The sequence below is a fragment of the Otolemur garnettii genome, unplaced genomic scaffold (assembly GCF_000181295.1).
Source record: "Otolemur garnettii isolate 467f Iridium unplaced genomic scaffold, OtoGar3 scaffold00003, whole genome shotgun sequence".
Taxonomy (NCBI): Eukaryota; Metazoa; Chordata; class Mammalia; order Primates; family Galagidae; genus Otolemur; species Otolemur garnettii.
In genome coordinates, this window is record NW_003852398.1 from 25,552,968 (window position 1) to 25,579,518 (window position 26,551).

General features: G+C 51.2%; 1 protein-coding gene across 1 annotated transcript in view; it reads right to left on the bottom strand.

Moving 5' to 3' along the window:
- Nucleotides 1–14,802, bottom strand: part of LOC105887254 (bifunctional heparan sulfate N-deacetylase/N-sulfotransferase 1-like) — a 23,646-nt gene extending 8,844 nt beyond the window's left edge. Inside the window, exons 1-2 of the mRNA XM_012806862.2 lie at nt 14,662–14,802; nt 3,698–4,592 (exon numbers count right to left, since the gene is read on the bottom strand). Coding sequence (XP_012662316.1) covers nt 3,698–4,210 — 513 coding nt within the window. The 5' untranslated portion in view covers nt 4,211–4,592; nt 14,662–14,802. The remainder of the gene's footprint in view (nt 1–3,697; nt 4,593–14,661) is intronic.
- Nucleotides 14,803–26,551: the final 11,749 nt, after the last annotated feature.

Consider the following 26,551-nt stretch of genomic DNA (forward strand, 5'->3'; position numbering starts at 1 on the left):
CAACAAGTTCAACCTACTATAGGTTGAGTACTCCTAATCTCAAAATCCAGATTGCTCCCAAATCCAAAATTTCTAAGCACTAATATGATGCTCAAAGGAAACACCCACTGGAGCATTTCAGATTTTGGATTTTCAGATTAGGGACGCTCAACTGGTAAGCAGAATGCAAACATTCCAAAATTCTCCTGCTCCCAAGTATTTTGGATAAGGAGTACTCAGCCAGAAGGTATGTCACTCTGGAAAAGCCATTTAACTTTTTGAGCCTCAGAGACTTACCTAAAAAAATAAACTACCACCTTCCTGGGGTAGTTGTGAGAATTAAACACAATCGTGTCTGAAAAGCAACAAGCTCAGCATCTGGCACACAGTGAGTGTTCAACGAAAGAGGCCAGGTAGCCTCTGCTAAACCTCTGCCAGACCTCTGCCAGGTGTGCCCCAGAGCACCTAGAGTTACAAGGTTGATATGTGACAGTTCCAACAACTGAGGCTCCAGGTGAGGATGACACAATTCCTCCCTCAGGGTCTCACAGGGTCACACATTGGTCAGGGTGACCAGACAGAGAAGGTGCTCTACCCCTGCAGCATTTGCTGACCTTGAAAATGACAAAATGTGGCTCGGCACCTGTGGCTCAAGTGGCTAAGGCGCCAGCCACATACACCTAAGGTGGCGGGTTCAAATCCAGCCTGGGCCCACCAAACAACAACGACGGCTACAACTAAAAAAATAGCCAGGCATTGTGGCGGGTGCCTGTGGTCCCAGCTACTTGGGAGGCAGAGGCAGGAGACTCGCTTGAGCCCCAGCATTGGAGGTTGCTGTGAGCTGTGATGCCATAGCACTCTACCCAGGGGGACAGCTTGAGGCTCTGTCTCAAAAAAAAAAAAAAAAGAAAAGAAAATGACAAAATGTGATGGCTGCCATCTCTCAAGTGGTCCCAGGTACCAGGCACTGGCTTAGTGCTTCACAACTACTGTCTTATCTTCAACACAGCCCAGGCAGGCAGGGGTTACAACCAGCCCCACTTACAGATAGATGGGTTGAGTACCCTGCTCAAAGTCACTCTACTTCTAAGTGACAGGAAGATTTGAACCTTTCTGGACTTTTGAGCCCCTGCTCTTACATTGTCCTGGGAAACTAGTGGCAGTGAGAACTAGAAAATAAGAGTCTTCAGATCCCTGGATTCCACAAACACCCCCCATTAGGCAAGCCCGATACACAGCGCCAGAGCTGATCTTGCAGAAAGAGCCCAAAGATTTGCCTTCAACGCCAGGGGTAGGCTTTTTTTTTTTTTTTTTTTGACAGAGTCTCACTATGTCACCCTCAGTAGAGTGCTGTGGCGTCACAGCTCACAGCAACCTCCAACTCTTGGGCTTAAGAGATTCTCTTGCCTCAGCCTCCCAAATAGCTGGTACTACAGGTGCCCACCACAACACCCAGCTATTTTGTTTTATTTTTGGTGCAGTTGTCATTGTTTAGCTGGCTCAGGCTGGATTCAAACTCACCAGCCTTGGTGTACATGGCTGGTGCCACAACCACTGTACTACAGGTACCGAGCCAGGAGGCAGGCATTTGAACAGAAAATCACAGGCCGATGCTCAAAACCAAGGAGCGGTTGGGTCTTATGCAACAGGGTAGAAAGAGGACAAAGTCCTGCAACAGCCACTGACCCCAGAGTGAGACTCTGAGCATGCCCCTACCCTTCCTGGGCCTCCTGTTCAAAAGGGGCTAGAAAGGCCAAATCCTCATTGTACCAACTGTGCCCGGGAACCAGAGCCCACTGTGGAGCACTGTGCACTGCGTGTGGCCTCTAATGCAACCTCCCTTAAGTAAATGGTTATGAGGCTCCAGGACTCATCACATAGTGGTAAAGACTAAGGCCCCTGAAGCCAGACTGCCTGGGTTCAAAGCCCAGATCTATACTATCAGAGGTGTGGGCTTAGGCACATTTCTTTGCCTCTCTTAATCAGGAAGCTAACCACCTGCCATGCAGGATAGTTTATTGGCATGAAGTGAGTTAATTCATATAAAGCATGTAGATAGTGCACGGCACCGAACGAACACTCAATAAATGTCGGCCATCCTGACATTTTCCAGGCCTGGGGCTCTGAACCAAGCTTAATGAAGTTCATGGCAGAAAAGACTATAGAATCCAGGAGAAAAGAGAAAAACAGACAATGAGACAGTCTGACTTGATGCCACTATGAAGCCATAAACCAGGCCAGCGTTCCCCTGAGGGTGCTCTGTGAAAGAAAGGGTTTTGTGATCAAGCCAGTTGGGGAACAAATCTCAACGGGCTGCTCTATTGCAGGACTTCTAAGGGCCCTCAGTTTCTTGGTTCACAGTACCTTTCCAGCGGCAGAGCATCCTGCTGCATTAAGGCATGAAAGAACATGCTGGGAGAAACCCTTCACTGGAGCAGCCCCCTCCCAGTGCTGAACACAGGGCCCAGTGCACAAGTGAGCCCGGAATGTTCAGCATGAGTGGGCACACACAGTGGGCACAGCCACCTCTACACATGTCCTACTCATCCTCTCCTCACTTGTGCCAAGCAAGAGGCTGCTTTAGGACCTGTGCACTCCCTAGTTCTTCTGCCTGGAAGGTTCTTGGCAGGAAGAGTCACACGGCTCCTTCCCTTTCTTCCTTTGGGTCATTTAACAAAGACCCTTCCCTGGCTTGTTCTATCAAAAATAGTGTCTAGCTCCCACACCCAGTACCCCTGTGCCCTTCCCCTGCTTTGTGTCTTTTTGCATTAATCACCACCTGCCACATCTATGTTTATTTGTTCGCTGCCTGTCACCCAGCCCACTCCCACTGCATTGATGCCAGCTCCACAAGAGCAGTGAATTTGTCCATCACCATCACCCCTCTGACCCCAGTGCTGAGCACAGCAAAGCACCTGGAACACTGAAAGTGTTCAGTAAATATTTGTTGAATGAAGGAACAAATGCCCTCTACAGCACCCAACTGGAGTCCCAGCTAGCACCTGCTTTCCTCTCACGGTGACATTCTCTGACCGTAGCCTCTGCGTCCCTCCCAGCTACCGTTCCCAACCTCCCCTCCTTGAGGACAGACTTTCTCCACAACACCCTTTCAGTGAAGACCCCAGAGCGGCATCCCCACTACCTAGTAGTTGGGATCTCTCTTCTTTTCTTCCAGTGCAAAATGGCTCTGGGTCAGGAGATGCATAAACTCCACACCCCGCCTTAGCCAGAAGGAACGAGCATGGGATGGATAGCCCAAACTGCCTAGCTCTGGGTTCAAATCTCAGCTTCCCCACATGCAGGCTATATAGCCTCAGATTAATAACCTAACACCTCTAAGCACTGGTCTGCTCATCTGCAAAATCAGGATACAAGCCCTTCTTGGGAGGACTGCCATGATAGGTTTGGGAGCACCTAGCAGAACATGCCCCTCCAACCTTGCATCCATCCCCGAGGCCTCCTTTAGGCAAGGGCTTGACTATGCTGGACCCCAGGTTGTGTGGCAGGCAGTCCCACCACCATGTCCCCCTAATACTTATAAAGTGCTCACTAAGCACCAGGCACTGTGGGCTCACACTCAAACATATAACCTTCCCAACAACCCAGGGAAGTAGCTGTTACAATCACACCCATTTCACAGATGGGAAAAGTCAGGCACTCAACTTGCGAGTGTGGAGATGGGGCTCTGAACTGCTCAGGGACCCTGCTCCCTGTGTACCTTGAAGAAGCCAATGATGCCCACGCCGTAGGCCACACAGTACTTGTCCAGCAGCTCCCGGTTCCAGGCATCCAGGTTGACGTACTTGAGGATGTTCTCATAGATGATGAGGGCGAAGCGGCCACGGCCTTTGTCTGTGAGTGTGGGCATGTCACCCTTGCCTGGCGCAATCTCTGTTCGATACTTGAAGCGGCTAGACTCCAGGATGGCCACCACCTCCTGGCCCAGTTGTGAGTAGAGGCTCTCCACAAACACCAGCACCAACGGGTCCGTGCGGGAAGGGGCAACTGCCTGCACAGGCTTGAGTGGCAGTAGGCGACTCGGGGCCACGGGTGGCGGGTCCCCACAGTCAGGCTCAGGGGCATCGGCCGATGGCTCCAGCCCCCGCTTCCAGCCATATAGGTAGTAGGCCGAGACAAAAACGCTGAACAGACAGAAGATGAACAGCAGGAAAAGGACAGCCTGTGGGGACACGTGCCGACACAGCCTCCGGAGGCACGCCAGGGCAGGCATTCTGGCCCTGAGACCTCGGCCACCAGAGCCCAGCCTGCCCTGGGTACCCCAAGGCCCCACACAGGAGACACGAGAGTTGTCCACTGACCAAGAAATTCACAGAGACTTGGGAAGTGAGGCCCTTGGTGGGCAGTGGGAGGGGAGGATCTGGGCCCCTGGCCCTTCCTCCCAGCCAGGGGTGCAGTCCGCAGGCTGGTCACACTCCTTCCTTCCTCTGCGCCCCTTTATGTCACCATGGCAAACCCCCTCGTGGTCCTGTACAGAGCAGAAGTGCCCCAGGGCGTCAGGGTCTCCTTGGAGGTCTGAGCAATGGACCAGAGGATCCTGGGCAAGCCTTGGGATGTCGCATGACACTCACTCCATGTGGCCCACAGGGCTAAGGCTGTGGAGAGAACAGGAGAGTCAGAGGGTGGCTTCAGTGTGTGATCAACTAACTGAACACACACAAAATCTAACCCAAGCTCTGCTGTCCAACCCAGCTGCGTGATGTGAGACAAGCTCTTCAACTGCTCTAAGCTTCAGTTTCCCCATTTATCAAATGTGGCAAACAAACAGTGGCCATCTCAAAAGAGGTTGGATAGAAACAATCTTTATAAATGACTTTGAACAGTACCTAGCACCCAGTATCTACAAATAACAGTTGCTATTATCAGAGTCTAAGACTAGGCAAAGAAAAATCCAGAAGCAGGAAGTACAAAGACAGACAATAAACAATTGCAAGGCATGAGAGCTGGAGGTGGAATTCTATCTAAATCACTGCCAAACACCATGTCCTTATTATCTTCCCTTCATTTCCTCATCCATTTCTCCCTCTGAGCCCAGCAGCCCCATCTGACAGATGAAGAGACTGAGTCTCTAGCACAAGCAGCCAAGCCAGGATTCACAGCCAGGGCTGTGGGGCAGCCATGTCTTGGCTATGAGAGAGGGCCCCAGGTGAATCACCACACCTCCTGAGCAGCAGTGAGCTCATCTATACAATCACCACCCCTGCAGCACAGGGCTGTGGCGGAGGAGCATGGCACAAGAAACATTCAGAAATGGCAGCTGTTCTATTAGCCCCTAATGCAACCAGGCATCTCTCATCCTTGGGGTCCAGGCCCACAGGGGTACACAGCAGCCCAGGATAGCACGTGACCAAACAGCCAGCCTGGGGATTGCCAACTTGTCATGGGATGGGTGGAGAGGCTCTCTGCGCTGGGCATTCTTCACCCTACACAGCAAGAAGTCTGGGTTTCAGCCTCAACCCCTGCCCAGGCCAGGTTGCCTGGCCTCAACTCAGTGGAGGGAGGGAGTAAAGACCCACGTGCTCCACACAAAGCCCCCAACTCCCTCACCTCAAACAGCAAGCCCACGCATGGCCCTCTAAACTCCCTAAAACATGAGTCTAAGCCAGAGGGAATGAGTGCCCAGCTATCAAAACACCTTTCTGTCAGTCGAAGCTACTGAGAAGAGCTCCCCAGGACCAGAATGGAAAGTTTGAGAGCCTGGGCTGGGACAGCCAGGGGGAGATTCAAGGCTCAGGTCCCAGCTTGGGGGTAAAGATCTTTGAAATCCTTCCTAGCCCCAAGACTTTACGGTGTGTTTGGTGTGGGTACAGTAGAACCCAGACCCAAAGCTGCACTTCTAGGGACTCATCCTAGGGATAGTTACCACAGAAATGTGTAAAGATTTCCCCACAAGAATACAAACCCCAGTGCTGTTTATAATGTGAATGCCCCATAATAAGGGATTGTCTTTAGAAATTATAATGCAAGCATGTAATGGGATATTAGGCAGCCATTTACAATATGTCAAAGAAGTACATTACCATATATATTGTTAAAGCAGAAAACATTTCTAAAACTCTTGGTACATATGGTCATGTTTTTGTCAACCATTTTGGTACATAAGCTAGAAATCAAACACAAAAAAGCCTTAACAGTGATTATCTCTGGGTGATTTTCATTTTCCACTTTTGCCTGGTAAATGAGGAGATGGCTGGGACAGCAGGTCTGGTCCCAGCTCTGCTATGAGGTACTGTGTGACCTCAAGCACACCCTACCATCGCTTCCTGCCTTTTAGAGGGAGGTGTAGGGCAGATGATTTCTGGGGGCTCTGATATTCTATGTTTTAGTCCCCGCTGTGTATCAACACCCTGGGGAAGGAGAAGCAGCCAAGAAAAAATGCACAAGGCAAGGGGATGGGGAGGAGGATGAGTGTGGGAGTAGGGAAAGGGAAAAGCATGTGGGAGAACAGAGGGGGACTTAACCTCTCTGGAGGGGGTGAAGGAGGACTGGAAAGGCTGCCTAGAGGAAATGGCACCCGAACTGACCTGAATAAGAAGGATTGGCCAGGGGTAGGAGAAATGGCACATGCCCAGTTTGGAGATAAAGGTATGAGGCACTTCCCAGGGAATCCCTGCAATTCTAGCTGAGAACAAGGCAAAAAAGGTACAGGTGTTCTGGGCAGAACCAGAAAGGCAGAGGTGACCGGTCCTGCTTATGCCCAAGGTGCTCTGTGTCCCATTTACCACTGATAAGGCAGCCTGCAGACACAGCGGAGCTCAACCCCTTGGCCTGGGGCCAGGACAGGAGCACAGTGGTGGGGAGGCAGCGATGTCCTGATGGTGCCCTCCCCACGCTGGCCGCCGCCAAACCCTAGTGAAGAGGAGTTGAGCAGTTACCAGCCACTCCTCCTCACTGCAGTCACTGGCCCTCCAACTAGCACATTACCAGCCTATTAGCATGTTAACATTGCAATCTACAGAGTCCCAGGCATCTGGGGGTCATGGACCCCTGTGGGAGTCTGACAAGATTTTTCAGATATAAAAAATATGCACATTTTTAAAAAAAACTACATATGGTTGCCAGAGGTTGGGGGTTGGGAGGATGAATCAGTGGAGCAAAAAGAAATGTTTTGGCAGTGAAACGATTCTGTTATGACACTACAGTGGTGGACACGTATTATCATACATTTGTCCAAACCCAAAGAACATACAGCACCAAGAATGAACCAGAATGTAAACTATGGACTTTGGCCAATAATGACGTGTCAATGTAGGTTCAACAAACAATTGTGACAAATGTACCATTCTGGTATGGTGATAATGGGGAGGCAGGATGTGGGGGGCAGAGAGGATGGGGGACACAAGGCATATGGGAAACCTCCTTACCTTCTCTCAATAATGCCACAAACATAAACTGTTCTAAAAAATAAAAGCCTTTTTCTCACAGTGAGTGAAGATTAGTATATTAAAAAAAAAATGCACACACACATCTCCTGGAAAATGTAGTAATTTCAAGGTGGGTGTTCGTAACCCCCTGCCAGCCCATCCATGGACCTAAAGTCCCAGATTAATGGAGCCATCAGTTACATGTGCAGACTACAGCCCAGTGGCTCCTTGTTTCAAACCCACCACCTAGTAGTTTGTGATCTTGGGCGAATTACTTAACTTCTCAGTGCCTCCTGTAAAAAACAGAAAAATTTCATATACTTTTCAAAGTTATGAAAATTAAATGAGCTGATATACAAAATGCTGAGAACCACACCTGGCACACAGCTGCTAGTATCATGCTCCCTTGTTGCTTATTTAACATACTCACAACTTAACTTACAAAGCACTTCCCTCTGGCTCATTGGTCCCTAAGTCTCTGCAGGCCTGGGAGTCAGGCAGGGGAGAGCATGCTGGCTCCTGTCACAGAGCAAGGGCAAGGGCGAAGGCAGATGTGCCTGCTGCCTCCTCCCCTCACCACAAGCCCGAAAAAAAGCCCTTCCTTTGGAGGCCATGGCATTCCCTAAGAGCTAGATGGCTGAATCCATAGAAGCCAGAAGGCTTAGGATAAGGCGGTAGCAAACCCCAGGCCACACAGAGTGCGAAATCCCCAGAGAACATGAAGTGAGAGCCAGTTGCTTTGTACACAAAGTGCTGACCACCCAGCTTACCGGCAAGAGGGGCCTCCAGCACAGCCTCATTGCAACCCCTAGGCCTGTCACCAGGCATTCAAGGCCCTCCACACCTTCCTGTACTACAGAACCCCTGTGGCTCAGGGGTAAAGAACTGGGGGTGGGGCTTCTAACCCCCTTGGGGCCACCATACCCTTAAGGACAACTGGGGCTAGGGCCCCCCACCACCCTGGCTTGCTGGGCCTTGCTGACATCACCAGCCATTCCTCTAACTCCAGGCTTGCCCAGCCAGTTACCAATCTCAGTCAAGCGTCTGGGCCTTTGCTGATGAAGTTCCCATTGCCTGGAATGCCTCCCCCAACCCCTTGGGATACTTACTCATCCTTCAAGATCCCAGTTCCAAAGTCATCATCCTCTGAAGTCATCTCCAACCCCCACCCCCGCTCCTGCCCCCAGCCCCATTCCTCAGACTCTTGCCTCATCCCCACACCATAGTGCAGGACCCTCCGGCCAAAACAAAACCCAGATATGTGTGTGTGTGTGTGTGTGTTATGTTCTTTGGCTTGCACGGCAGTTTTCTTTAATTTGGATTCATTATTAACATTTTAAAATCAGGAGACTTTATGTAGAAATCAGAACTTCTAACTTTCTCTTTAAAGAGGGTATGTTCTGGTGATGCTGGACACACATCCTCACCAGACAGCCCCCTTCGCACGGGCATCTTCTTGTTTGGGAAGTCTTTGTCCCTCTCTACGGCCTCACAGCCGACCTCCTCCCATTGCTTGGCTTCCTGCCCAGGCCCTGGGTGCACCTGAGCAGATGATCTGAGAGGAGTGAACCTGAGGCATTTCTATACACGGCTCCGCTTGCTGCTGCCCACAGGACTAAGACTGACTGACCTCTGCCCAGCACCTGGCACACAGAAGCCCTCAGCAAATAACAGTTTGCTTTCTCCCTCCTCCTAGGTGCCTGGGTGCCTCTCCAGGGCAGAGGCCAAGTCTGATTCATTGTAAAGATCCCACTTTTCCGGCTCGACGCCTATAGCTCAACCGGCTAAGGCGCCAGCCACATACACCTAAGGTGGCGGGTTCGAATCCCCAGCCCGGACCCGCCAAACAACAATGACGGCTGCAACCAAAAAACAGCCGGGCATTGTGGCGGGCGCCTGTGGTCCCAGCTACTTGGGAGGCGGAGGCAGGAGACTCGCTTGAGCCCAGGAGCTGGAGGTTGCTGTGAGCTGTAATGCCACGGCACTCTGCCCAGGGGGACAGCTTGAGGCTCTGTCTCAAAAAAAAAAAAAGATCCCACTTTTCCCATAAGCTGGTCCTTACTGAGGATATGAATGAATGAGCAGCTTTAGTATTTACAGACAAGGCAAGGAAGGCTCCGAGGTGACGTGACTTGCCACAGTCACATGGCAACCACCAAATCTTGACTCAAACAGGTTTCCTTCCTGACTCTGGTGTTTTAATCCTCCATGAAACCCAGGGCTTTCTATAATGAAAATAATAACACCACTATAATTATCATCAATATTAATACTGCTACCATTCTTAGCCAGGCACTGTGCTCATCTCATTTAATCTTTACAACTAATGCTATCATCATCCACATTTACAGTTGATAAAAATGAGACTCAGAGAGGTTAAGTCATCTGTCCAAAATCACACAGTTAAGTCAGTGGCAGAGCTAAAATTTGAGTCTATACCCCAAAAGGAGTAGATAGCTCCAGAGTTTGGAGGGAAACCCTGGCTAGGGATAGGCAGGAATATGAGGGAGAACCCCAGCCACCCAGCACCCCAGCCCTCAGGCAGGCTCCCTCTGCACTCTTCCAGCCCTAGTCCCAGCTTTCTCTGCCAAGGTGCTGGGGATAATGAATGAGATGCTCTGGTTGCCATGGAGATGCCATGGCAATGCTACACTTCGGGAAATACCACGGTAACCGTGGCCACTGCTCTAGAGTTGAAAGTCACTCCTTATCCTACCCCCCACCTGAAAATGCTCTGGTTCCCTGCAATCCTCCCCAGGACCCATAGAGTAAAGGAGCTGAAGTACAAGGACTTTACAGAGCAAGCAAGCAAGTGGTTGAGACTGGGATGAGGAAAGGGGTCCCACCTGGGCCCTAGATGATCGGATGGGCTCCAGGAGCTCCCAGAGAGCAAGCAGAGAGTCTGAGCCTGCAGTTTCTTTCGCAGTAAAGTGTGTCCACTAACCCAACTCACATAGTGCCTATGTAACTTACTGCCTACTATGTAAGGTCAGCCTATAGCAGACCTCGTGGGAAGGGCAGTGTGCATCACACTGTCTCACCCGAGCGGTGGCAGCCAGCATCACAGTTATAGACTCAGACCGAAGCCAGCCTGCCTGGGCATGAATCATGGCTCCATTACTTATTAGCCCTGTGACCTTTGAGCAAATTTCTCAACCTCTCTGAGTCCCAGTTTGCCTCGTTTTAATACAGGGTTTATACTACTGAATTATCTCACAGGGCTGCCACCAAATCAAAGAGAGATGTGTGTCGGACACTGAGCTCAGTGCTTGGCACATGTAAGATAACCTAATAAAATGATTACCCATTAACATATTTGGAAACTGAGGCTCAGGAAGAAACTGGTCCAAACCATATACCCAAATTAATGGCAGGTAAAGAAAAAGAGAAGAAGGGAGGTCAGGCTGAAACCAGGAAAGAACAAGAGAATGGGCTCCAGGAAGAAGTGAAATGTTGGAGATCACACTGCAAGCTGGGAACAAGCAAATGATCTGCTCCCTAGTCCTTACTCGGTATTTATTGAGCAGCAGTAGGTACAAACACAGAAGTAGGCACTGAAAATGCAGTGGCCACCAAGACCTTCCTGCAATGGTCTGTAGAGGTCTTTGGGCTCCAAAAGTTTTAGGTCTCTGGGTGATGCTGCTGCAGGGTGAATGGGGCAGGTCCCTACATCCCCAAGTGCTCACCCAGCTCACATTCTATTTCCAGTCTGATCCTTCCTGACCATGCCCTCTGCAGGCCACCCTTCCTCCTCACACATGCTGCGCTCACATGCATGTGAAGGCATAGGCAAACTCACAGGCTACTGACAGGTTCAAACGGTGTTATCACAGGAGTCAAGGACAGGACTGGGAGGTAGCTGATAGGAGGCCGGTGCAGGAAGAGCCCTGCAAGCAGCCTCAAAAGTATGTGAATGGGCATCCAGGCTTGGGCAGGGATTCAAGCAGGGGAGGAGGCAGTGGCTTGGCGGCTGCAGGCCCAGTAACTGGAAGCCCCACAGGCACACAGGGCCACTCCCCACAGCTGATCCAGCCCCTCCCAGCCTGTCACACCCCCGGCAGAGTCATACCACCCACCTACTCAAGTCACACCCACAGCTGCCCAGCCCCACCAGCCACCCTGCCACAGCCCGCCCCACCCACTAGATCCAGCCAGAGCAGCAAGGAAAATCCTCCACATTTGCTTCCCAGCTGTGAGGGAATTTCTCCAGTGCAAGCAATCACACCCCTGGGAGGCTGAGACCAGAAGCAAATCCCTTCCTCTGCTGGAATTCTCTGCACACCCCATCCCCCCACCCCTGCAGTGCCACTTGGCCCAGGGCCAAGCTGTGGCCTGTCAGTCAGTCAGTCTGTCTAGGTTAGCTACATCAAGGGAGGGGCTGTTGGAAGTCTGGCTCAGAGTCACAGGGCCACAGAGAGCACAGTCCACCTTACAAAAAGCACTTGGGGACAATGGGGCCTGGAGAGGGGTAAGGCCCCCTTGCCCTTGCACCAGGCAGGCCAGACCTACTCCCACCTACTGTGGTCCATTTTCTTGTCACTAGAATACTATCCCTCCTCCTCTAAAACCAGACTCAGCAGGGACTTGGGCTCTGCCAGTTGTATATTTCAAAAGTCCTAGTTGAGGTCTCCTTCTCTCTGTCCCACCATTCAATGCCAGGTGTCAGCTGCTCTCACAATTAGAACGACTAGAATGTTGGTCTCCCAACTTCACCAGACATTTCCCAAGGCACACATGGTCTCCTACCCATAGTAGGCGCTCAAGAGTGACGTGCCCTTGCCAATTACATTCCCTTTATGAATCTGCTACAAGGCTGCCCCAACCTAAATGCACTACTGTTAGCTTCCGCTTACAAGACATGCTGTATCTCTACTACATGCTGCTATTTCCCCTTTACCATAGCACCATGACCTATATTTCCATTTTACAGATGAGGAATTGACGTCCACAGAGAGCCTGTGACTTGCCCCACCCCACAGAACTAATGAGTGGGCAAATGTGAATTTCTTCCATCCCTCAGCTCCATAGCTTCTCTGTGTTCAGCTAACACAGCTGACACTGGCAGGTGTAACTCACATATCCCATTCTCTGCTCCCTTCGAATAGTTCTGTTTTGGTTTTCATCCACTTTATGTGTGTTTTAACATCACAGCAGCCTCCAGTGGAAGCAGCCCCATGAATCATCCATCAATCAACAAGCAAACAAAGCATAAAGCGCTGGTTCACTCCCTGGTTCTCAACTTGGGAACTGGGTCTGGGACCTGGCAGGGAAGGCCAAATAGAAAACCTCGGGAACTTAGACCTCACTTGTTGAGAATTTGTCTTTCTTCCAACAGGGCTTGAGTGGAGAGTTTACCTTTGTACCAGCTCTGAAGAAAAGGTTTACCCAGCAAACAAACTAGACAACCTAGGGGGAGCGGGCTGTGTGGGGACAAGGCAGGTGAGGGACCAGCTGCCCTCCAGTCCCAAGGACAAGCTCCCCCAATCCCACTGAGCTCCTAATACAGATCAAAGCTGTCAGACCTGCCACAGGGAATGCCATTCAGTGGTCCATGAAGCTTCCCAATATAGGGTTCCTCTTTCCACCCAAATACCAAGTCTACCTACAACAGTCAAATCCATTCCAAAGTACTTTTCTCAAGCTCAGATCACAAAGAAAAGGAACAAAACATTTCCCTCCAAATACCATAACCTCCCTTGCTGACACTGGCCAACCCTGAACAAGCTCTTGCTATCTCAACTGGAGCTATGTTAGAAGCTTTCCCTGCTTTACCACTCAACTCCCCCAAGGCAAGAGGTGATGTCACTGCCATATGCAGTTTATAGAAAAGGAAAGGAGGCGCAGAGAGGGCAAGTAGCCAACTCAAAGTCACATAGCTGAGCAGAGCTGGGGCTAGGATGCCCCTTCCTTGGAGCCCCTGTTCATCACCCCTATACAGTCCTGCTGCCTGGCATTTAATACCATCCCCGAGGCGTGTCTGCTGCCCAGGACAGAAGCTTCCTGCAGGTGACCAGCCCCAGGGCTGCCAACCTGGCTTCTCTAGCAATGGCAAATTTTGGCCTCCTGGGAAAGCCTACACTGACAGAGTGGGGCACTGGGGTCCCCAGAAAGGCATTACTTCAGCCAGAGGGAGCCCACATAAGAAAGGGAGGTCCACTGTCCCATGGAGAAGGTTCATGCTAAAGAAGAAAGAGGCGGGAGTGAGGGCCAGAGCAGGAGACCTCAGCTAGCAGGCACAGCACAAAGGACAATGGTGACCAACATGCCTCACACACGGGCTTGGCCCATGCCAGGCACTATCCCAAGCACTCCTCAATCCTTACCTCATTTATTTGTCATTTATTCCTAATGAAATAAAAACAATCATATGTATCCCGCCCTGAGCTTCTCCCCATCTGCCTCCTCTGTGGAGGACTGGGAAATACTGGTCACCAGCAGCCCTACCCTCTCACATGCTCAACTGAGAGGCCACAGATGCCCCCCGAGAGATCCCAAGAAGCAGGCACATTCAGGGGCCTCCTCCTCGTGGATGCCAGAGCCAAAGCCACATGGGCCTGGAATCCACAGCCTCCTGGGCCCTTCCCAGGCTCTGAGCACTCAGACAATGGGAGGGAAGGGTTCCCCCTGAGTGAGCCCTGCCCCCTCACTCCATGTGTATAAGACCCTTCCTGGTCTATTTCTCAACTGCACAACACAGATGTGTGTGACCCCGGGGGGAGGGGGGTGTTACAGAATGCTTTGAGAATCTAGTGACAACTGTTAATAGACTCTCTCCCCAGATACACCAAATTCAGGGTGGCTGGGAACAGCCCCTACCAAAGCCAAGCTAAGAACATGGAAACTCTTCAGGGGTGCCTCTGGCTTTGACAAGCTATGATTCTCACAGTCCAGAACATCTGAGCACTCTGGGACCTCACCATTCCAGCTTCCCCTGTGGCCCTGAAGTAAACCTTTAACTCCTGGACCTGTTGGCTTTAGGTGGATTTGTGGACTTGCCCAGCTGTTGGAGAAGCCACAAGAGAAACAGAGCCCTTGCTCCCGCAGCCGCCGCCTCCTCCTCCTCTATCAGCAATTGGCCAGGTCAGTTCTGAGCCCTCTCCCTGGGGCAGCCGAGCACTGGGACACTTGAGGAGCCACCTATGAGCATAGACAGGACCCGGCACCAGGTCCCTCCTGGATAAGCAAGTGCAAACACACGCTGCAAGTGCACACACACTCAGACCTGGAAGGACTGGACAGGGCAGGGCACCAGGGACAATGATCAGAGGGACAGGAGCCAGGGAGAGCAAAGCAGACCCACCGGAGCTCAGGAGGTGGCTATGTGACTCCTCTTCCTCTTGTGTCCTGACGGCCGCACACTCCTCACTTACCACGGCTGCACCTAATCCCAGAGCCAGGACAAATGGCATTACTGTCAACCCAGTCCCCTCCCCCGGAGGGAGGGAAGAAAGCGGATGGGAGGGAGAGAGGGAGGGAGGTAGCCCTAGGGCACCCAGAGCCACCAACCACGTTTCCAGAAACCTCCAGCCCACCCCTACCCCACCCTGTCACCTCCTCCCTTGTCAGAGTGGCCAGCCCCTACAGCCTACCTCCTTGACCTCAGAAAGAGGATGTTTCCCCAATTATGCCCCATACCCAGGCAGGCCCCTGCATGGAGAGGCCCTCCCTGGCAGAGAAGCATGTCCCTGACCTCATGCCTGTGTCCTCTGTTCCCTCTCAAGACAAGTGGCAGCCAGAGTGCAGGGAACCCTCCCTGGCAATAAGGATAACAGGGTTCTGTTTCCAGCTCTGCCTGACTTCCTATGTGACCTTAGAGAAGGCCCTTCCCCCTCCAGACCTCAATGTCCCCACCTTTTCTGAGAAGAGCTGTCCTGATATGCCCAGCTGATAGCCTGATAGCTTTTGGCCCTGCCCCCACCCCAGCTGAGCTGTCAGGCCCTTCCCATTGCTCCACCCTGCAGAGGAGGAAGAAAGGTGACAGGCAAGGTGTGGAGAGTGTTAGAATCCATGCCGGAGCACTGAAATGCTAAAGCAGAACAGGGCCTAAAGCTGAGGCCCAGAAAAGAGCAGCTTGGCCTGACACACAGTAAGCTGGAAAGGAGCCAGGCCAGCCTGGGTTGTGTCTTAAAGGCCATACTCAAGAGATGGCCACCTGGGACACAATTATAAGAGAGACTTTACTGGCTTGGCACCTGCCACATACACTGAGGGTGGTAGGTTCAAACCTGGCCCGGGCCAGTTAAACAACAATGACAACTACAACAAAAAAATAGCTGGGCATTGTGGTGGGTTGCCTATGGTCCCAGCTACTTGGGAGGCTGAAGCAAGAAGACTTTACCTAACAAATTCAATCAGTGTAACGTGATTCTTTATACCCTCAATGAATCCCAAATGATTTTTTAAGAAAGTGTCCACCTGAAAAGGCATTTGCCTTCTTAGAGGATGCCAAAGAAGCACAAGACAGCTAGTGGTACGATTTCAGGCCCCCCAAGAGCTGCAGGAGGAAAAAATAAGTGGTATGTTTAAACGTGTGGGGCTGAGGATAGAGACTGGGCTGGCTTTCCAGGCCCCTTGCATCACACCATGAAGGTGGCCAAGGGTCCTGCCAGCCCAAGGGAAACCCTAAGAGCTCCTTCCAGGGATAGCAGCTGTGGTCTCCTAAGAAGTCACCTGAGGCCCAGCAGGCAGGCCTAGCAGTTGTCACAGGAAGACTGGCTCAGGCAGACATCCCCAAGACTATCCCACTCCAGAAGATGCCAAAGGAAACTGAAAAGCCTTAAGGAAACTGAAAAGCCTTCAGGCTCCATGGCCAGAGACGAGGCAGGCAGGTGGGCTGGGGATGACATGGAGGAAGGAAAAAGCTTTGAGGCATTTGGAGCCACAGAAGTCCCCTAATCTCCTGGAGGCCTGGCAGGCATGACAAGGGGCCTGCTGAGACCAAGGGGCTTCACCAAAGCCCACATGAAAGCAGCCTGTTCCTCAATGGGACTTGTCACTATGACAGGAGCCTGCTGCCAACATGCCTGGGTATGAGGGGCTCTTCACACTTACATGGACATGCAGCTGGGAGCAGAAAGGGGGCAGGAGGGAGGTAGGCGAACAGGAGGGAGGTAGGCGAACAGGAGGGCCTCCCCTTCTCTAGAAACCCAGACAGCTAGAGAGCAGGACACAGCAAAAAGTGTCACATGACCACTTCAGGCTCCTTCCAAGGGCCCCACAGGCCTCAGTGAGATACTAGAACAGCAGTTCTCAACCTATGGGTTGCGACCCCTTTGTAACAATGAAAATACATCCTGCATATCAGATATTTACATTATGATTCATAACAATAGCAAAATTACAGTTACGAGGTAGCAACGAAAATAATTTTATGGTTGGGGGTCACCACAACATGAAGAACTGTATTAAAGGGTCATGGCAGTAGGAGGCATTAGGAACGTCGAGAACCACTGCCCTAGAAGATGCCTCACCAGGATCCTGAACAGTTCCTAGTGTCAGAAGACCAGAGTTCAAGTCCTAAATCAAGCACTAGCCCAGGTTCAGGCTCAGGTGAGGAAAGTGACGTGCCAGGGTACCACTGTGGTTGAAGAAGGTGCTCACTCCCTGTGGATGCAGCTGCCGTCAGCACCACAGCCCAGGCACCTCCTGACACCCCACCTAGATGGCCCACTGGCCTCTGCCACTCCCAGCTTGGCAGCAACCTGTCTGGGACCTCAGGCAAGCACCACTCATTTCTAGGCCTTGCTTTGTTCACATAAAATGGAATCACAGGCTCGGCGCCTGTGGCTCAAGTGGCTAAGGCGCCAGCCACATACACCTGAGCTAGCAAGTTCGAATCCAGTCCGGGCCCGCCAAACAATGACGGCTGCAACCAAAAAATAGCCGGGCGTTGTGGTGGGCACTATGGTCCCAGCTACTTGGGAGGCTGAGGCAGGAGACTTGCTTGAGCCCAGGAGTTGGAGGTTGCTGTGAGCTGTGATGCCACGGCACTCTACCCAGGGGGACAGCTTGAGGCTCTGTCTCAAAAAAAAAAAAAAAAAAAATGGAACCACAAAACTGGGTTTGGTGGCCTGCACCTGTAATCCCACTCATCAGATGGCTGATGTGAGAGGATCACTTGAGCCCAGGAGTTCAAAGTCCAGCCTGGGCAACATAGCGAGACTCCATCTTGAAAAAAAAGTAAAATGTATTTATTTTAATTTTCATTTTTTTTAGAGACAGGGTCTTGCTTTGTTACCCAGACTGAAGTTCAGTGGAACACTGAAGGTTAAAACTCCTGGGCTCAAGCATTCCTCCTGCTTTAGCAACCCAAAGAGCTGGGATTACAGGTATAAAATACCACAGCTTTTCCTTTTGGCCAGGTGCAGTGGTTCACACCTATAATCCCAGCCCTTTGGGAGGCTGAGGCAAGAGCATCACTTGAGGTCAGGAGTTTGAGACCAGCCTGGGTGACATAGTGAGACCCTATCTCTACAAAAGTAATAAGAAAAAAATTAGCCAGCCATGGTAGTGTGCATCTGCAGTCCCAGCTGCTCAGGAGGCTGAGGTGGGAGGATCACTTGAGTACAGGAATCTGAGGCTACAGTGAACTATGGTCAAGCCACTGCACTCCAGCCTAGGCAACAGAAACCCCATCTTAAAAAGTAAATAAATACAACAAAAAATGAATTAATTTAAAAAATGGAATTTGGGCGGCACCTATGGCTCAAAGGAGTAGAGCACCGGCCCCATATGCCAGAGGTGGCGGGTTGAAACCCAGCCCCGGCCAAAAAAAAAAAAATGTAAAAAATGGAATTGTATCTGAGTCACAGCACCAAAAAAAAAAGTAAAAATAAAAAATGGAACTGTGCCAGATGATCCCATGAACCGCCCCCAACTCTAAGCTGGGTGATTCTGTAGGGAGCATAACTAACCTCTAAAGCAAATCCCCAGAAACAGGCACAAAGGTCCCAACTCCTTGCCATGGATAAACCCATCTGTCACCATGTTCCACACAGAATGCACACTATACAATTACCCACACCACCATGTACTGGACCTTTTGCTAAATGCTGGGCCTCTACTTCATCAGAGCCTCATTTCACAGATGTCGAAACTGAGGTTCATGTAGGTTAAGCAACTTGAGAGTGCCTCGCTGAGATTCAAACCATCATATATCTGACTTTTTTTTTTTTTGTAGAGACAGAGTCTCACTTTATCGCCCTCAGTAGAGTGCCAAGGCGTCACACAGATCATAGCAACCTCCAACTCCTGGGCTTAGACGATTCTCCTGCCTCAGCCTCCCAAGTTGCTGGGACCACAGGTGCTGGCCACAACACCTGGCTATTTTTTTTTTTGGCTGGGGCTGGGTTTGAACCCACCACCTCCAGCATATGAGGCCAGCACACTACTCCTTTGAGCCACAGGCGCCACCCCCATATGTCTGACTGTTAATCCCCACACTCTCATAGCATCAGTCACAGATAACCCAAAACCTACCCAGGCCAGGAAAATGCTGTCAGCTCTTTACACCTCCTACACTTTCCAGCATATAATGCTGGGGCTAATGAGTAGGCAGGCTGGTGACCAGTCAGGAGCAGGTGGGGAAGGGGATGTCCGCGTGGGCACTGGGCATTCCACAGACCCACCAGCCACAAGCCCAGCCAGTTGTCCCGCACTGTGGTTACGATGCCCTCATTGCTATCAGCATACAACAGTCACCACTGGGTCATTTTTACATCAGTGCCCAGATCCAAAGCTTTTTCATAGGCATTGCTTTGGCATTACACGACAATTTATAGAAGTTTAGTGGGGATTTCTTCCCCCTTTCTCCGAAGAGGAAAGTGGGTTTCCCAGAAGATAAGTGACTTCCCAAGAAGCACACAAGGAGGCAGTGTCTAAAATGAACTTGGGGCCCACATTCTTTGCCTCTCTCCCTGTCCAGGGCTGGGACTGCTCCTCAATGCTCTCAACTTTCCAGGTCAACCAGCACATTAAGACAACAATGACCATCTTTGAGAATTTACTTGGCATCAGGTATCACACTCAGCACTTCACATATCATCTCATTTAACCATCCAGTATAAATTAAATACTGCATCTGTTTCCATTTCACAGACAGAGACATAGAGGCTCAGAAATGTCATATATCATGCCCAAGGTCTCCACATCAGAAGGGGCAGACCTGGCATGCAAACAAGCTCAGTATGCCACTGAGCCATGGACCTAAACTTCTGTGCTGGGCCAGGCGCACTGGCTCACAGCTGTAATCCCAGAGGCCAAGGCAGGCAGACTGCCTGAGCTCTTAAGTTCTAAACCAGCCTGAACTAGAGTGAGACCCCGTCTCTAAATATGGCTGGGCATTGTGGCAGGAGCCTACAATCCTAGCTACTCGGGAGGCTGAGGCAAGAAAATCACTTGAGCCCAAGAGTTTGAGGTTGCTGTGAGCTATGACAATATAGCACTCTACAGGGGGTGACAGAGTGAGACTCTGTCTCAAAAAAAAAAACATTTGTGCTGTGTAACTCTGTCTGGGAGACTCTGTCACAGGCAGTTCCTGGAGGAGACAGGAGGCAAACACATCCAACAGTATGTGTGGCTGGCAGGTTATGGCATGATTACGATAAGAGAAGGACAAACAAAGCTCTTAGGGAGCCCACAAGAGGGAGGCTGTTATAAACATCCAGGCAGAAGGCCAGGAGTCTGAGCAAGGGACCTGGGACAGAGGGAGGTGACAGATATGGAGGAGGAGGCCTTGAAGACCTTGGTCAAGTGGCTTGCTCTCTCTGGACCTCAACTTGCCCAGCTCTTAAGAAAAGTCCCTGGAATACCTCCAAAACCCATTCCATCCCTAAAGACCCTTGGTCCCTAGCAAAACAGGCAGTCCCAGTGGCAGCCTGGCTATGAGCCCTGAGGACTGTGAAATGTCCTTGGCTGTCCTGGCACAGCTCAATTGCTGGGAAACAGGCTTGCAGAAGCATAGGGCTTGGCTGGCATGCCTGGGCACCAGTGAAGTGTAGATCCTGAGGGGGCCACATTCCGCCCATTGTCAACCTCTCCACAGTTCCACTGGAGCAAGCACCACCCAGCTTGGACCCAGCCCGGGCACCCAAGTCACACCAAGTGCCCAGAGGAATGCCACTCTAGGCCCTGCCCCACCAACCCTGTACAGATCCCTAAATTCAACGTAAGTCCCCTCAATGTCACCCACGTCCAAGTCCAAACCCTTCACTCCCATTTCCCAAAGGCTGGCCACTGGGATGTAGTGTCAAGGGGACCTATGAATGACCTTAAGGAAAATGACCACGCCCATTGCTGAGGCACCTGTGCCAGAAGCTGCCCATGCCCAGGCAATGGAGACCCTCAACTGGGGGAGGAGAAAGAGTCCACTAAGGCCTGCTTCAGTTCTCCTCTGGAAGGTGGAAAGGGATCAGGGACTTGCTAAGAGGGCTATGCCCAAGTTTCCCACTTACAGCCACCCTATGAAACCACATGCCTGACATGGTCCTGTTCAACAATCTCCCACCCAATAGGCAAACCCCCCTAATCTGACCGACTTCATGGGTAACCACAACAGCCTCTGTTAACTGGGAGTGCTAAGTGCCAAGGCCTTTGCTAAGTGCTTTATGGACATTTTCTCATTTAACCCTCACAGTAGGCTCGGCGCCTGTGGCTCAAGCAGCTAAGGCACCAGCCACATACACCTAAGGTGGTGGGTTCGAATCCCCAGCCCGGGCCCGCCAAACAACAATAATGGCTGCAACCAAAAAATGGCCAGGCGTTGTGGCGGGCGCCTGTAGTCTCAGCTACTTGGAGGCTGAGGCAGGAGACTCCCTTGAGCCCAGGAGTTGGAGGTTGCTGTGAGCGTGATGCCATGGCACTCTACCCAAGGGGATAGCTTGAGGATCCGTCTCAAAAATAAAAAAAAAAACCCTCACAGTAAACGTGCAAAGTAGCTGCTATAATTGGCCCATTTTTACAGATGAGAACACTGTGGCTCAAAGAGGTTATGTCACTTGCCCAGAGTCTCACAGCCAAGCAGCACAGGGAGGATTCCCAACTATGCCTGCCTGACTTCACCCCCAGATTCTTAACCACTGGTGCTGTGCAGCCTCCTCAAACGTTCCCCGTCACACACTCAGAACCAGCTCAACACTTCTGCATACAGGAGGGGAAACCAAGGTACAGAGCTCTCTCTGTTGGCGGCAGAGCCAAGAAAAAGCCTGCGGCCTCCAGCCTCCCTCCCATCCTCCTCCCCAAGGAATTCCCACCCACAAGACTTGCCAGACAGAAGGGACAGGACTGCCACTGTGACAATGGGGACTCAGAATCTGCCTTTTTCCTCTGCCCAGAAGGAAAGGGAGCAGGGGGAGGTCTACAGAAAGGAAAAAGGAGGAAGGGACCAGGACACATTTGTTCTTACAAAACAGACTCCCAGCGTTGGGAAGTATTCCAGAGTCCCCTCATATACCCCTGCAGGAATCACCCTGGCACTAATGGCAAGAGGCAGAGCCCAGGACCACATGCATGCCCATCACCAGTATAGGTCCCAACCCAACAAAGCTAACCAAAAGTCTCAATTTCTCCCCCAGACCTGCCTTCCCTGCAGGCTTCCCTGTCCCAATAAATTGCAACCCTGTCCTTCCAGCTCCTCAGGCCAGAAACCTTGCCATCAACACCCTCTTCTCCTCACACCCTACCTCTAATCCCTCAGCAAATCCCAACAGCTCATCCTAAAATAAATCCAGAACCCAATCCCGGGTTGCCTCTCCCACCGTCCCTGCCTCTGACCAACCTGTTCTCTTTCATGGTGTGACTATGGCAGCCTCCGGGCCAGTCTTCCTACACACCCCCTCACTTGCTACCCTCCACATGGCAGCACTAAGATCTCTCTAAAATATGTCAGAACAAATCGGTCCTTGGACCCAAACCCTCCAGCAGCACCCTTTCACTCAGACTTCAAAAAACCAAGTCCTCTTGATTGCCATGAGGCCCACCTGATCTATCCCCAAAAGCCCTCAGGCCCCATCTCTGACCACAGTCACTTAATCCTTCCACCCAGCCATCCCAACCTTCTGGCTGTTCCTCACAACGCCCTGCCCCAGCCCTGCCCCAGGCCCTCCCGACACAACGCCTCAGCTGGCTGCGCCCTCTGTCTAGGAAGCACTTTCCAGATCCCTTGGCTCCCCACCTCCCACCTGGAGTCCACTGCCCCCTCACCGGCACCATCCCTGACCACCTGACTGGCAGGGACACTCTCTCAAATCACATTTTCTACCCCCAATCCAGCTTTATTTTTCTTACAGACACTTCTCGCCATCTGAGGAACAGACATATCTGCTGGTTTGATGGTTCCATCCCACCATCAACCAGTAGAATGTAAGCCCCAAGTCCAAATAGGAACTTGATGTCATTGCTCAGCACTGTGTCCTAGTACCTAAAAGGGGCCTGGACCAAAGTGATATTTAATAAAGACTGATGAATGAGGAACTAATACCTCCCCTCATCTGAACCTAACCTTTGGCCTCTCTCAGCAATCATCAGGGTTACCTGGGAGCTGATATGACACTCCACATGGGCCAGCTGAAACCCAGAGTTTTCACAAGACCAGTTCCCAGCCAACCCCCAATCCTGTTCTGGGACAAATGACAGTTTGGGCTCTACATTTGTCACTCTGGTGCCTTCACCCAGACTTTTGGCCACCAAGGGAAAACTTCTGGGTGCTGACACCAGGATCACCACTAGGCTGCCATGGCCCTCCCTCACAGCCTACCAGTGTTGCTAGGGACCTGGCATCTACCCAATACTGTCTGCCCCAGGCTCCCAGCAAGAGGAGGCAGAGGAGGAAGGCTGTGCCACGCCTGCCCTTCTCCAGTGGTCAGCAGGGGGGCCATCAGAAGGAATCTTTGTTCTTAGCATAAATAGCATGAAACCCAATGCCAGGCGGAAGCAAACACAGAGGCAGCTGGCCCATCAGAGACAGTTCAAGAAAAAAATAAATGGAACGGCGGATATTTAAGTGGTAATTTGCACACCCAACAAATTACCTCCAGGGCAGCCGTGACCATGGTTCACTTTTCCAGGTTCTAACCAGGTGGTCACATACAATGAGATGACTGTCCCAGGAGGGTGATCTGTCATAGGCCCTGCAGAGGAAGATGGGGCCAATAGAGCACTTGGCTAGGAACCAGAAGACCTGGGGTCCCAGTCCAACTTTATATACACTCATATGTGACATCAGGAAAGTCTCCTCCCTCTGTGCACTGCAGTTCACACAGCTGTGAACAGCTTGTTAAGGCCTATACTTGACATCTCAGCCTGCCTGAGACACAGTAGGGGAGCCCCTCAACCCATAGCCAGGTTGATAAGCCACACAGGCCAGGGTCCCCTGTGAGCCTGATAGTAGGGCACAGCCCCTGCCCACTTTGACACAAGCTTCCAGCCTGCCCTCTCCCCTGGATCAGAGCACTCCTCTCCCAAGCAGCTACCCAGTGTGAGCATGAAACCCCCTCTGGGCATGGCCACATGAGGGCCAGGACTGGCAGTGTTCACCCTACCCAGATACTGGTACCTGCCCTGATCTCTTGTTATCCTCCCCAAGGATAACAAGGACCTCAGCCACAACAACAGGGAGTAGACCAGCATGTTAGTACGGAGAACGAAAGGAAGCCCAGAGAGAAGGGGCATGTTGATGTCACCCAACACGTGGCCACCCAGGTTCTCCCGACCAGCCACGGGCTCTGTGCACTAAGACAGGGTCCTCAAGGCATGATCTACAGCCCTCCAGATCTGAATCTTCTAGGGAAGGGAAGGGAAGACCCTAGATCAGGGTGTCCAACCTGCAGTCCATAGGCTGCATGCAGATTACTTGAGGCCTATTTTGCTTATCTATGGTGTCCAGATATGGCCAAAATTACACACGGACCTTTTTGTTGCTCATCATCATTTGTTAGTGTTTGTGTTTTTAACGTGTGGCCCAAAGACAACTCTTCTTCTTCTAATGTACAGCAGAAAAAAAAAAAGGTTGGACACCCCTGAAGCCTTGACTGAAGGAATAAGGAATGGGAAGGGGAGGAACAAGTTAAAAATCTGCATTTATTTTTTGCAAGCTTCCTGAGTTTTTCTTACACCCAGAACCATTGTAACCTCCTGGCTAAGATCTCTAGGAGGAACATCTTAGCGGGTCCCAAGGGATAGTTAAGATTTCATTTAAAAGAGTCAAACAAACGTTGAATGGTCAGACAGCTAGACAAAGGAGCTGATGGATAAAGTAACATACTCTGGAAGGAGGATCAAGAAAGGCAAATGGTGGCTTAGTGGCTCACACCTGTAGTCCCAGCACTCTGAGAGGCAGAGCCAAGTGGATCACTTGAGTTCAGGAGTTGGAGACTAGCCTGAGCAAAAGTGAGACCCTGTCTCTACTAACAGAAAGACTGGCCAGGCATCATGGTGGGCACCTATAGTTCCAGCTACTCAGGAGGCTGAGGCAAGAGAATTGCTTGAACCCAAAAGTTCAAGGTTGCTGTGAGCTACAATGAGTCCATAGCACCCTACCTAGGGTGACAGAGTGAGACTTTGTCTCAAAAAAAAGAAAGAAAAGAAAAGCAAGGCCTATGATTAATGAACATCTGAACTGATCCATACCCCTTTGGCCTCTGCCCCAGGACACAAAGGTCTGGACCCAATAACCTCTGAAGGCTACCAAGTCCAGTCCTCCCTTCCCCCAAACTCCTGCAAGCCCCCTAGAAGAGTAAAACCTGGAGACAGCTGCAGGTGAAATGATCCTCTCCTTTGGTTACACTGCAGCACGGATGCGACACTTTCAGGCACTGTTTTATCCGCAGCTTAAGAAGCTGCCTGGGTCAGTGGCTAAGCAGCCAGAGCTTATCGGGGGGGGAGGATTCCAGGGACACAGGGCAGGCTGATCCAGAGTCCTCTAGTAAATGGAAACTTCACAGCTGGCAGGGACAGACTGCTGCCATTCCTTCCTTCACATAGGAAGCATTTATTATGCTCCTGCTCAGTACAGAGCCCTGTGCCTATACACAAGGCTTTCAGGGACACAGAGGTGAGTCAGCCTCCACTCCCCACAAAGAAACAACACAACAGAGAAAGTCGTGCATACCTTAAAGGACAGAGCTGCAAACTTAGATGCCTCCAAGGACCTGAAAAAACATCTAAGTATATGAAGTAGCTGGCTGGGGACAGAGCAAAGTGGAGCATACGTGCCTCATCGCCAGCAGCGGTCACTTGAGAGTATGGGCTTAAGAATTTCCTAGCTTCCAACTTTTAAAGTAAAGCCTGAAGTCTGGATTTTTATGTAAAACCTCCCATTGGCAACCAGCTCAATATCTGGCATGGGCCAAACAAAATCTGCCCATAGGGCAGATGGTGGCCTGCCAGTTTGTGACCTCTTGTTTTCTTAAAAGGAACAGAGAACACACCGTGGAGCTCAGTAGGGGCCAGTTCCTTGCAGCTGAGGTTTTAGGAAAGACTTCTTGGGAGAGGAGGCATTGAAGCTGAGCTGCTTTTCCAGGAAGGGAATCCTGGGTAGGGAATGGGCTGTACCTACAGGGCTCATGGGTTGGAGCTTCCTGGTCCTCCCAAGCCTGCTAGATGGCCTGCTTTCCCCCCCTACCCCAAAAAGGAGGCACCAAAGGTATCAGCTCTGTTGTGTCTCCAGGGTGCAGGAGGAGGGGCTGCCAGCCCAGCAAACCTCAGACTAAATCAATCCGTACTGGCAGAATAGCTCAGGTCCGATTTCATCCCTGGGGCTTGAGGAATGGGTCAGCTAACCACTCCAAGGGGGAGAGGGAGAGGAAGAGACAATGGAGGGACAAAGGAGGCTGAAAATCCTGCCTGGCCAGGCCTGCTGGTTACATAACCCTGCCTCAGGACAAAGCTAGGGAGGGCCTGGGCTAGGGAGTCCCAGAATGCAGAAAGGGTTTCCCTCCCTCCCCTGTGTACCCTGCTCTCCAACCTTGTCCCACAGCTCCTGGGAAGCCCAACACAGAGTGCAGATCCAGGGGTAGGAACAAATACTCCACAATAAGGCACTTACAGAATATATACAAAGCAAATGAGCAGCAGTAGTAGAACTAATAATAATAGCAAACTTTTACTGAGAGATTACTTTGTGCCAGGTACAAGAGAAGTTACTTACATGCATCATCTTATCTAAAAGTCTAATTATAATCCCATAAAATAAACAT